The sequence below is a fragment of the Haliotis rufescens genome, unplaced genomic scaffold (genome assembly GCF_023055435.1).
Source record: "Haliotis rufescens isolate VD_foot unplaced genomic scaffold, xgHalRufe1.0.p SCAF_7, whole genome shotgun sequence".
Lineage (NCBI taxonomy): Eukaryota > Metazoa > Mollusca > Gastropoda > Lepetellida > Haliotidae > Haliotis > Haliotis rufescens.
The window spans coordinates 44,493,730-44,507,429 of NW_025964361.1; the positions used below are offsets into that span (position 1 = coordinate 44,493,730).

The window sequence follows — 13,700 nt, forward strand, 5'->3', positions numbered from 1 at the left end:
CCATTGGGCACAAATAATATCCACTGACAGTCCCATTGGGCACAAATAATATCCACTGCCAGTCCCATTGGACACAAATAATATCCACCGTCAGTCCCATTGGACTCAAATAATATCCACCGTCAGTCCCATTGGACACAAATAATATCCGCCGTCAGTCCCATTGGACACAAATAATATCCACGGCCAGTCCCATTGGACACCAATAATATCCACTGTCAGTCCCATTGGACACAAATAATATCCACTGCCAGGCCCATTGGACACAAATAATATCCTCTGCCAGTCCCATTGGACTCAAATAATATCCACTGCCTGTCACATTGGACACAAATAATATCCACTGCCAGCCTCATTGGACACAAATAATATCCACCGTCAGTCCCTTTGGACACAAAATATATCCACTGCCAGCCTCATTGGACACAAACAATATCCACCATCAGTCCCATTCGACACAAATAATATCCACTGCCAGTCCCATTGGACACAAATAATGTCTACCGCCAGTCCCATTGGACACAAAAGAGTATGGATATTGGAATGATTGAACCAAAATAAATTGAACCTTGAAAGATGGAGATGATATTTATGCTGCGATGAGAAATATTATCAATGTTAGGACGGCACATGTCAGATTTTGTTCACTAACTCACAAAAAAAGTAAATAACCATCTATAATATGTATAAGGCATAAACATGATTTGTATTGTTTTGGCTGTTGGTACAGTGGTCACCCTGTCAATGCGTGTTAATTACCAAGAGTCCGAATGACTAACAATAGACCTGATAATTCCCTGTTAGGATGAGAACAAAAAAATGAGTCCTGCACCATGGCTGTGAATTATCTGCATGTGATTCAATCAAAAACAGTCAAGATAATAAAAATTAAAGTCTAGCTAGCTATATTGATAAGCATTCGAAATTTTGTTAAAATACCTGAGAGAAAATTTAATGTGTAATAAAAATTCACCTTCACTATATATATCTGTTTGAACTGTTTGAAACGCATTACTTAGAAGTTGACAGAAGAAAGGACAGTCTTGCTTGACAGCAGTATAACGATCTATACCAAAACGTTGCCTTTACAGAAATTAAAGAAGTTGTTATCCATAAATTGTGTCTTTTTATATATCTTTTTATTTGCGTGGTCCAGATTCAATTATTTACAGGCTGTCATGATAAGGCAGTAATATTGATGACTGCAGGAAACATCATTCACTCACTTGCACAAATGTTTGGAAGTCTTTCAGACAGGAACAGGACCAAGGCTTTTACAAAGCTGGTAAACAGGATTCCACAGCAAGACATTGGTTACTTCGAGGCAGAGTGGCCTATGCTTTGCTTCCATTCATCAACTGTCTTGCATAACCAATTTAGGGAGAGAAACTGTCATTAATGGGGATTTATCAGCCGTATTCACCACCTAGGGAATACCTAAATACCACATGATGGCACTGAGCACAAGACAATGGAGCTTGTTTGGCAGTAGCTGTGGTAAATCCTAGCACATCTATCACAATGAAACTGATGCTAGGCAAACACATCTGTCTATTAATGCTGATTGCAATATCATCATTTTGGTCTTGGACCAATCAGGGAATAATATGGACTTTGTTGAGCTCTGTGTCTCACTGGATGATTGCAGATGGGACAGATTATTTAGATATATTTATCATGCTGTTTAAGATAGAGGATCTGTGAAGGTCCAGGTTAGAATTAGTCTTCAGCCACCCATGCATGCTTGTCATTAGAGACGACCGACAGGATCAGGTGGTCAAGCTTGCTGATTTGGTTGATGCTTGTCATCGTATCCCAATAGCGTAGATAGATTGCATAGCTTATAATGTCAATCACTGAATTGTCTGGTGTTGATTTGATTATTTACAGATTGACATTCAAGTGATCAATTCTACAGACTTTAACTATGAATGTTGCACAAAACTGCAATTTCAATTTCAATTTACAAGTTAACGCCATGTTTTGGATCAACTACAACTTAATGTTTTAAAAGCCAAATAAGGTCAAATGATTTTGAGTATAAATTGCAGCCTCAAACCATTTTCGTTCCATTTCTGGCCTGACATTTCTAATTTTGTTTGAAGCCATATCCAAATCAGTTGGGGAAAGATGTGGCCTTAAGCTTTGGTGTTCAGAACTATGTGTCTATGAAAAATAATTGTGATTTCAGATACTGTGTTGTGTTGGGATTTATTCTGTAACCCTGAACATGGACTGTCTGAAGCTTTTTTAGAAACATTCACTTAATGAAATTGTAAATCACATCAAACTTTGATTTGAGAAATCAAATCCCAAAATATAACATTTTTTACCCTAAGTGAAACTATTGGGTGGTAATGTGGGACAGTGTTCCACTTTCCATGGCCATTTTTCTATACAATGTAATTAATGATTTGCTTTAAACTGAGACATTTGTCTCTGTGAAATTACCCACTTAGGGATTCCTGAGCAGATTTAGGGTCCGCAGGGTCCCATGCTTGTCATTTGTGTGGTGTCTGTGTCATTGTGTCCTAACCTGTGTGGCCGACTGGTTGGCCTGGCCTTTGTACTTCCAAGTTACATGCCTATCTTCAGGTTCAGGTCAATTTGTCAAGAATGAAAGCAAATGCTATCTGAAGTTTTCTGAGAAAAGAAGACTTACAAAATTTTATTCTTAGTTTCAGAGATTGAAATAGTTCCTTTCAAACAGAATTTGTATTAAATAATATAAATTATTGATATGACCACAGGCATAGGCACTACGATTGAACTCCAAATAGTCACCAGCCCATTTTGGATTAGTGGTAAATGGAACAATTTATGTAAGATTTTGGGAAAAACAAGTAGTTCTTCCAGTTTTTCACTACTCTCATTCTAGTGTCTGTGTGTCAAGTAAGACATTATACAAGATGTTTAGTACCAATAGCCATTAAAATACACTCTAGGATCATGATGTTCAAAATATTTGAAATAATTATTCATATTGGGCAAATAATTCTATTATCACCTCATTTTGGCAGGAATATGGTAAATTTATCTTCTTCTTGTAGGATCTCTATTTCCAGTGCTAAACGTACTGTAATATCAATATTTTGTTAGCTATTTCTTCTACACTAAGAATTTACAGATTTGGTCCATTTCAACAATCTAGGGTATAATATTAGAATTAATTGCTTGCTGAATGTTGAAATTACACTTGGCAACCCATCTGTTGTATTGGGCACTTCAGGGTTCCTTTTCACATTTTCTGAGATCCAGGAAAGTATTCAGGAAGCACACTGAGTTTCATTGACTTCATTATCCCGGATCAGCAATAATTTGTCCACCATCAATAAACCAGTAATCCTTGCCTCTACACGTCTCAGCGTACTCAGAAGATCTCACTGCGAGAACCATGTAAGGAGACAGGCAAGATTTACATTATTCCGGCATACTTACAGCTATGTGTATTCCAAGCAAGAACTGGTCCCCAAGTCATCCTGCTTTCTTTGAGCCCATCTAAATAGGGTCGAGTGGTCTCTGCATGAACGTATAATTCCATGTACACACGTTTAGGATGCATGTTGTGTAAAAACTATTATCATACCTCCATGTCAGAATGTTGAGATCTGATTGGTCCAAGTGATCTTGATAAAATACTGTGTGACCTGCCTTGGAGGGTAATAAATCTCTCAGAGGGGAATGAATCTCTTATACCCCCCCCACGAGCAAGTCAAGCTGAACGTGGATTTCTGAGAAGCAGAATGAATCCCTTATACTCAACTTCAAAGCAAAAAGCTGCACGCTTTTTCCGAATCAATGGAACTCACGTGACATAGCACAAGTTAACCTCAGCTCAATCGAACAGCAGTTTTCTATCAATTTTGAATTTGTGTTAATTCTTTTAAAATGTCACATTAAAGGTCACATGTTGGTAAGATAAATTCGTTGTCGCAGGATCATTCGGGGTACAGGTTTTTTTATGTGTCCCGTGTGAGGTTTATGTATAAAACCTAATACAGGACATATAAAACCTCTGGCTTGTGGTATAAAACCTAACGCGGGACGCACAAAACCCCATGTACCCCGTGTACTCCTGCTACAACTTATAACATTGCTTTGTAACATATTCTTGTTTATCAGGGGCATGGGTACCCCAGTTGTTGCTGTGCAGAGTTGAGTCCTTTGGGCACGCCAGAAGCCTCTGATCACTGGTTCGATTTACGTTTAGCTCCAATTATGTTTCTAAGTTTGTCAGCACCATACCCATACTCACAGGTTTCACCAAAGTAGTAAAGGTCTGAGACCTGCATCACTTCGGTCTTACCTCATACGCTAAGCTCACATGCTGCGATATAATTGGAATACTGTTCAAAGCTCGATAAGCCCAACTCACTCACTCACTCACTCACTCACTCACTCACTCACTCTTGTTTATCCTGGAATTGACCTTTTTGACCCAATACTGCAAGTATTCAAGAAAATTCCAGGTAAGCTACAGAGCCTTGTTGCTTTAAGGTTACATTTTTATTACTCAAGAGCTTTAATTAGTCAGGGAATGGAATGGGTCAGCAGCTCATCATTGTCAGGAGGTGTGGATCAGATGTTAACAATGGCTTCTCAGTGTGGTAAAGAAACTCTTTCAATAAATCAGTCAACCACTCAATCCATCATTGTCAGTGCCGGTGTCAGCACATCGCCACCAGGAACTTCTTGTTGTCACCAATGACTCTCACTTTTAAGAGCATGATTTGTTTTTTAATTCTCTTGAATGGCTGGTTGCTGTGTATATTACTGAAGCGGAAACTGAAGCTTTAGCAAGTTAGTGGCTATTGAACAAACAGATTTCACTTGAAAACTTCCCAGAAACCTCCAATCACTACTCCTTATCGGGTGTATACTATGACAGCTCAATCAGAAGCCGAGAGTTGGCGATTGATTCCTGTCATTGGCAAGTGCTTGAAGAACACTGAACCATAGAGGAGAATAGGCATCATTTGTTGGAAACATTCCTGAGTGAAGAATGCCTTTGTTCCCCAACAATAGACTCCATTAATGATGTGATTATGATATTGATGGCATCAATGGCGCTGGATCAAGATGTTTATGACTGTAGTTATGGTGGTGGAAACTTCCCAGTTGCTACCCGATCATTGACTGGGGAAAAACATTGTTTACGTTGCCATTCTTGAAGCAGTGTTGTCAGAACTCTGTTGTGTTGGACCAGTGTTTTGATGAAGTACCTGTTTATGTATTTGCAAAAACATGAAAGTCATTGACCAGTTGGGAAAAAAAATCATTCTTGAAAGGAGTGCTGTAAACGGTGAAGGGTGGATAAAGTTTTGATGGAGTGCCTGCTGGTTTGTTAAATTGTAAAAAGATTTATTGAAAAGTGCTATTTGTTATTCCATGCCTGAAGGAATTGTGCTTACAATCAGTTTGAATGGATTGGGGTAATGGATGTCAGTGCCTTCGGTCATCTGTGAAGGGAAGGCAAGCCATTTGATTTCCTTGGTGAGTATTTTTATGAAATACTGGAAAAACTACTTTTTCCTAAGATTAATAACAAATTTGTTTTCTGGACGTGGTGGATATCAGAAAAAAATATCGTGAATATTTTTTCTTCAGCTCCTACAATTGTATGTATTGAAGCAGTGACCTTAATGCACTCTGTCTACCACACAAATATTTAATAGTTGATCTGTTCTTGATTCACAGTACTGATGGTGTAAACTGCAGTATTGCTGAAGAGAAAGTTGCTATTTATTAGATGGATAGTTTCATGCAAATTTAAAATATGAGGATATTCTACTCACTTTCCAGAGTGAATAATGTGATCAAACCAAATCTTTCGGGGAGGGATTTACAATATCAATGTATTTGCCACATTAAATATGAAATGTCAGTTATTTGCCAAAACAGATTCCACTGGGTGTAAAAGGCAAAATGGAGTGACAAGTATATGAATGGATCACTGAAAATCAGTGACGACACAGGATTCCAGGTCAAGCCAAGATAGACAAAACATTATGCAGGGTTTAGAGTAAGTGTTTTAAGAAATGCAGATCTATGTTTGAAATAAGTCCTCTGAGAAACTTCATTAAGCAGTCTATGGTTGTACTGACAGTGGGTTGCACATAGAGTTTATACGATTCCTGGCACTTTTAGAACAGTTACACATATTTCAAACCTAGTTGGAGAATTGCAAAGTACACAAGGGTACAGATAATTATTGAACAGCTGTGACAACACTACTTTTAACCTGTATTGTTAACTTAAGTAGTGAAGACAATTACTCCTTTTTGAGATTATGCCTCTTGTTATCAAAACAGTAAACCGTGGGAAAACAGGGCAAACTGTTTCAGTGGTGAAATAAATACATTGCAGGGAGGGATTTGCATTCTGAAGACAAGAAACGTTTGGGTGTTGCAGTGACATAAATTGAATGTTTGTTTGTTCGTTTGTTTGTTGTTTAACACCTCACTCAGCATTATTCCAGCTATATGATGGTGGTCTGTAAATAATCAAGTCTGGAGCAGACAATCCAGTGATTGACATCATGAGCATTGATCCACGCAATTGGGATATGATGACATGCATCAACCAAGTCAGCGAGCCTGACCATCCACTCCTGTTCGTCGCCTCTTACAATAAGCATAGTCGCCTTTTACGGCAAGCATGGGTTGCTGAAGACCTATGCTACCCTGGATCTTCACAGGTCGGCAAGCATGGGTTGCTGAAGACGTATTCTACCCTGGATCTTCATGGGTCGGCAAGCATTGGTTGCTGAAGATGTATTCTACCCGGATCTTCATGGGTCGGCAAGCATGGGTTGCTGAAGATGTATTCTACCCGGATCTTCACAGGTCGGCAAGCATGGGTTGCTGAAGATGTATTCTACCCTGGATCTTCATGGGTCGGCAAGCATGGGTTGCTGAAGATGTATTCTACCCGGATCTTCATGGGTCGGCAAGCATGGGTTGCTGAAGATGTATTCTACCCGGATCTTCACAGGTCGGCAAGCATGGGTTGCTGAAGATGTATTCTACCCGGATCTTCATGGGTCGGCAAGCATGGGTTGCTGAAGACGTATTCTACCCGGATCTTCATGGGTCGGCAAGCATGGGTTGCTGAAGATGTATTCTACCCGGATCTTCACAGGTCGGCAAGCATGGGTTGCTGAAGACGTATTCTACCCTGGATCTTCATGGGTCGGCAAGCATGGGTTGCTGAAGATGTATTCTACCCGGATCTTCACAGGTCGGCAAGCATGGGTTGCTGAAGATGTATTCTACCCGGATCTTCACAGGTCGGCAAGCATGGGTTGCTGAAGATGTATTCTACCCGGATCTTCACAGGTCGGCAAGCATGGGTTGCTGAAGACGTATTCTACCCTGGATCTTCACAGGTCCATGAATGGAATGACACAAATATGAAAAGACTAGTAATACCGAGGTCCCCTGCAGTAGAGTGGGTTATCCCTTACTCTTGAAGTCCAGACTCTTCAGCACCTGCAGCTATGGTTGCTGATTATCCAACAAACTTCACAGCCAATTCCTGCGACTAATACTTTCTCCGTTGGTAATATTTCCTTAATTACTATTGGATTGCTAACATCTGAGACTACAATAAATCCCACATGACAAGAATGTTTGTTTGATCATTGTGACAGACAAATATTAAATATATGACTAGTCATTTTTTCATCACATACTTTTTTGTGATGATGCATTTCGACCAGGACAAAATGAAAATAACCACCAAAAGTGTCTGGCTTGATTGTCTTTGAGAACTGAGGTAATTCTTTATTAATTTATTAATAGCAGCTAGACTATTGACATAATTCTATAATTAATCAATGATCACCTACCTATAAAATTACCTACCTACTCTTCCATCAACCATCCCACCTGCCTACCTACCAACCTTTCTAGAGCTACCCACCTACCACATTGTCTACCTACCTACCTACCTACCTACCTACCTACCTACCTACCTACCTACCTACCTTTATAGAGCTACCCACCTACCAAATTGTCTACCAACCTACCTACCTACCTACCCACCCACCCACCTACTAACCACTGACCTACCGACCTACCCACCTTCCCACCTACTTACCTACCTACCTACCAACCTACCCACCGACCTACCCACTGACCTACCTACCTACCTACCTACCTATCCATTAGCACATGCACTACCAACCTATCCACCTTTCCAACCACCCATATACACCTACCACCCTTCCTACCCACCCACCGACCTACCCACCAAGCCACACACCAACCCACCAACCTACCATCTACCTATCTTCCTAGCTATCTTCCTCCCAACCTATACACCTTTCCTATCACCCATATGCACCTACCCACCGATCTACCCACCGACCTGCCCACCGACCCACCCACCCACCAACCGACCCACCCACCGACCTACCCACAGACCTTCCCACCGACCCACCCACCGACCTACCCACCGATCTACCCACCGACCTGCCCACCGACCCACCCACCCACCAACCGACCCACCAACCGACCCACCAACCGACCCACCCACCGATCTACCCACCGACCTGCCCACCGACCCACCCACCCACCAACCGACCCATCCACCGACCTACCCACCGACCTTCCCACCGACCCACCCACCGACCTACCCACCGACCTACCCACCGACCTTCCCACCGACCCACCCACCGACATACCCACCGACCTTCCCACTGACCCACCCACCGACCTACCCACCGACCTACCCACCGACCTTCCCACTGACCCACCCACCCACCCACCAACTGACCCACCCACCGACCTACCCACCGACCTTCCCACTGACCCACCCACCGACCTACCCACCGACCCACCCACCGACCTACCCAAAGACCCACCCACCGACCTACCCACCTACCTGCCCAGTTCCCTTATCCTGCATCCACCCATTCCCCACCCAACAAAACACCCACCTATCTACCTAATCTTTCAACCCACCATGTTCTTAAGTAGGGTATCTGCAAACCAAAATATTTAGAAAGCAATACATGGTCTTCTTGTGCCTCTCATACTAATATTGGTGTTTAACATCTTCATGAGAATGTCTCAGGAGGGAGCTCTATTGCCAGTGCATCAAGCCACCATGAAGACGCCTTGTGAGAAGTCAAATTTCCGGCACCAGCTATAGTCGATTCGTAGGCAATGCAATTTGACAAAATCATCATCAGGGCATGGGTGCATCTCACACGACAGTCTCGCTAGCTTACTTGTCAACTGGTCACAGTGTTCATTAACCTATTTGATCACAAGACAATTTTCTTCCTCGGGGTCAGAAGGTTCGTGGGATTCTATAATCAAGTGTCCATTATATGTAAGTGAAGGAGGGACTTTGATTCACCATCATCAATACCTCCCTGCTTCAGTTACGGATATTCCAGTTTATCTCTAAGCTGTATGGTCAGGGCATTTTCACAATTACAGTAGTATGGTGTCTACTATTGATGTCCCCACTTGTTATTGATGCATAGCCATCAGCCTGTGGACAATTGCAGTGTATTGATAGTTCAATGGGTCATTGCCTCCCTCTTCATCTGAAACTCAAACCTGGCCGGCCACCTGATACCTTTCTCTCTGAGGCAACTTTGGAATTATGTTGGAATGACTTTAGCAGTTATGAGTCACACAAACTTACATTAGAGGTCTGTAAATGTTGTGCACTTCCGTGACAGTTCTGTCCAGGTTTAACCTTCCAGAGTCCGTCATCAAAGGTTATGGGCCACTGTATTATGAGTGTCATTGTTTACATTGTTTTCCAGACTCTGTCATCAAAGGTTACAAGAGTTACTCTTTAATGAGTTGTATCATTGTTTACCTTTGATTACTCTGTCGTGAGTAACGCTTTAATGAGTTGTGTCATTGTGTACCTTTGATTACTCTGTCGTGAGTAACGCTTTAATGAGTTGTGTCATTGTGTACCTTTGATTACTCTGTCGTAAGTAACGCTTTAATGAGTTGTGTCATTGTTTACCTTTGATTACTCTGTCGTAAGTAACGCTTTAATGAGTTGTGTCATTGTGTACATTTGATTACTCTGTTGTTGTGAGTAACGCTTTAATGAGTTGTGTCATTGTGTACCTTTGATTACTCTGTCGTTGTGAGTAACACTTCAATGAGTTGTGTCATTGTTTACCTTTGATTACTCTGTCATTGTGAGAAACGCTTTAATGAGTTGTGTCATTGTTTACCTTTGATTACTATGTCATTGTGAGTAACGCTTTAATGAGTTGTGTCATTGTTTACCTTTGATTACTCTGTAGTTGTGAGTAACGCTTTAATGAGTTGTGTCATTGTTTACCTTTGATTACTCTGTCATTGTGAGTTACGCTTTAATGAGTTGTGTCATTGTTTACCTTTGATTACTCTGTCGTGAGTAACGCTTTAATGAGTTGTGTCATTGTTTACCTTTGATTACTCTGTCATTGTGAGTTACGCTTTAATGAGTTGTGTCATTGTTTACATTTGATTACTCTGTAGTTGTGAGTAACGCTTTAATGAGTTGTGTCATTGTGTACCTTTGATAACTCTGTCGTTGTGAGTAACGCTTTAATGAGTTGTGTCATTGTTTACCTTTGATAACTCTGTCGTTGTGAGTAACGCTTTAATGCAATAAAGGTCTGTCATGGTTGTTGCAATAGAGGTCTGGCATGGTTGTTGCAATGGAGGCCTTCATGGTTGTTGTGACAGAGGTCTGTCATGGTTGTTGTAACCGAGGTCTGTCATGGTTGTTGCAATGGAGATCTGTCATGGCTGTCACAATAGAGGTCTGTCATGAATGTTACAACAGAGGTCTGCAATGGTTTAATAGAGGTCCATTATGGTTGTTGCAACAGAGGTCTGGCATGGTTGTTGCAATGGAGGTCTGTCATGGTTGTTGCAATAGAGGTCTGTCATGGTTGTTGCAATGGAGGTCTGTCATGGTTGATGCAATAGAGGTCTGTCATGGTTTTCCTTATTTTCCAGACTCTGTCAACAACAGCAACAGCACAGACCCATGACTCCGATCTACAAGGCTCCAATCAGATCCTGATGCGGGACGACAACTTTGACAGCACATCCAACCTGCCCCAGTCAGACACTGACCTTGACCCTCAGGAGAGGGAACAGGAAGAGGAGGCCAAGGGGAAATGGGACAAGAAGATCGAGTACCTCCTCGTCTGCAGCAGTTTCGTGGTGGGGATTCCCAACCTGCTCCAGTTCCCCGCCATGACAGCAAAACATGGGGGTGGTGAGTGTCATTCATTACTCTACCTTCCCCCTGTGTTTCCATTGCCAGGTCAGGATGGGTGGCACAGTCATCTGAGCTGTCACAGTTCACTATGCAGAGGTGCATCCCATGGGCCTGCCCAAACCCTATGATTGTGGGTTTGAATTAGGAGATAAACATACTGTGTTTTCAATGTAGAGCACGGCAACTTGGTAGGCTAACATGAGGTGGGCATCCCTAAAGAAAACAAAGCAAGCTTTGCAAGGCTTTCACTCGACATCGCACGTCACCATTATGACGTCATGTCACTCATTGTGACGCAAAAGATATGCCATCACAGTCGTATATAGAAAAGCTAAAAAATTCCAAGCTCCAAAATGTAAATTCATTCCCTTTGTTGATTTCTGTCGTGTTTTTCTGCACGAAATGTATTGCCACACATCCTTTGAATATTGTAGTAACCGCATCTGTGCATTTTGTAACCTGTAATTGTAGATATAATTATTTAAATATGCCTACCGACAATGACTGAAAATAGTACTATTCTATGAATACTAGCTTCCGCGATGATGCGGCCGTCAAACCAGCTGTTTCAATCAGAGGGGGTTTATTGTGATTTAATAGCCTCTGATTGACCAATCAGAATAAAGTAAATTCCAAATTCATGGTAGAATCCCCATTCACCCTGATTATGTTTCTAGGTTTGTCAGCACCATACATGTGTGTTTGTCAGGGTTTTTCAAAGTGGAATTAAACGTCTGAGTCCGACACCACTTTGGGCTTTCCTTCCACATTAGGCTGACATGCTGTGCAATAACTGGAATACTGTTAAAAGTGGCATTAAAACACACTCAGTCACCTAATTGCCAGGCAAGAGGTAAGTGGGTCGGGGTAGGTTTGTCAGTGGTCAGTGATCTCATGCATTGTTTGCAATGTAGAGGTTTGTCCCAAGATTTGTCTGGTTTATACTTGCCAATACTTGCTGTGCAAAGTTGTCTCTCTTGATCATGCACTTGAATGCCAGATTCCCCTATTTTGTTTCCTTGGCTTGCAGCAATATACATTTGCATTTGACTCTCACCAAAGTACAATTTGGAATTTAGTTCACTTTAGTTCTACATTAATGTGTCTCAAAGCGAGATGGGTGGTTGTGGTTGTAAGGGGACTATGCTCCATGATATAGAGCCTCTTAGGGCCTAGGGACCGTCGGGTAGCCTAGTGGTTAAAGCGTTCACTTGTCACGCCGAAGACCTGGGTTCGAATCCCAACATGGGTACAACGTGTAAAGCCCATTCCTGGTGTCCCCTGCTGTGATGTTGCTGGAATATTGCTAAAAGCGGCATAAAACCATACTCACTCACTCTTTGGGCCTATGTCTGGACGTTGTAATATTCACTTGTCAAACTAACACATTGTGTGTAATAAATTATCAATATATATCTAATTTTGAGTTGAGAGTCAGACAACATACTTTTGAATGACTTAAATCAAACAAGCTAGGACTATTAGCCTGAGTCTAGTTCCTCTTTAATTAAAGTGTGAGCATGTCTTGTTGATCAACCAGCTTCAATGCCCACAGGATGTAGGGACAGGGTAACACATTCCTACAGAAACTGTCAACAGAGGCTCTAAATTAAATGATGTCACTTCATAATGTGATTCATTAGGTGAACTGTATAAATCATAAATTAATTCTTAATTGATTTGACTGAAACGTTCCTTTCTTGTATTTCAGGGGCTTTCTACTTTGTGTATATAATTGTATCATGCTTCCTGGGAGTGCCTTTACTGTACATGGAGATGAGCCTTGGACAGTTTGCTCGACGAGGCCCCATCTCAGCCTGTAGGATTATGCCTGTAGCTCAAGGTAGGTTTTTTGGCCAAAAGAAATATGTGTTTCAACTCATGTGTGCAGTGTTAGATAAGCTGGTGAAGGTCTTCCATTTTGTGCAGAGTATTTTTTTGTGGTTGCATTTTAAAGAATAAAAATAATTAGTCTAGGTTACCACGGCAGATGGTTTCTTGGTTTACTTTATGTTAGCACAGCAGATGGTTTCTTGGTTTACTCTATGTTACCAGAGCAGCTGGTTCCTTGGTTTACTCAAGGTTACCACAGCAGATGGTTTCTTGGTTTACTTTATGTTACCACAGCAGATGGTTCCTTGGTTTACTCAAGGTTACCACAGCAGATGGTTTCTTGGTTTACTCTTAGTTACCACAGCAGCTGGTTTCTTGGTTTACTCAAGGTTACCCCAGCTGATGGTTTCTTGGTTTACTTTATGTTACCACAGCAGATGGTTCCTTGGTTTACTCAAGGTTACCACAGCAGATGGTTTCTTGGTTTACTCTATGTTACCACAGCAGATGGTTCCTTGGTTTACTCAAGGTTACCACAGCAGATGGTTTCTTGGTTTACTTTATGTTACCACAATAGATGGTTTCTTGGTTTCCTCAAGGCTTCTACAACA

At 41.6% G+C, this 13,700-nt stretch overlaps 1 protein-coding gene across 3 annotated transcripts in view; it reads left to right on the plus strand.

Annotated features, from left to right (window-relative positions):
- LOC124115625 overlaps nucleotides 1–13,700 on the plus strand; it is a 247,733-nt gene that overhangs the window by 85,390 nt on the left and 148,643 nt on the right. For all 3 annotated transcript variants that reach the window (XM_048387630.1, XM_048387629.1, XM_048387631.1), the window contains exons 2-3: nucleotides 10,989–11,253; nucleotides 12,968–13,099. In XM_048387630.1, coding sequence (XP_048243587.1) covers nucleotides 10,989–11,253; nucleotides 12,968–13,099 — 397 coding nt within the window. The remainder of the gene's footprint in view (nucleotides 1–10,988; nucleotides 11,254–12,967; nucleotides 13,100–13,700) is intronic.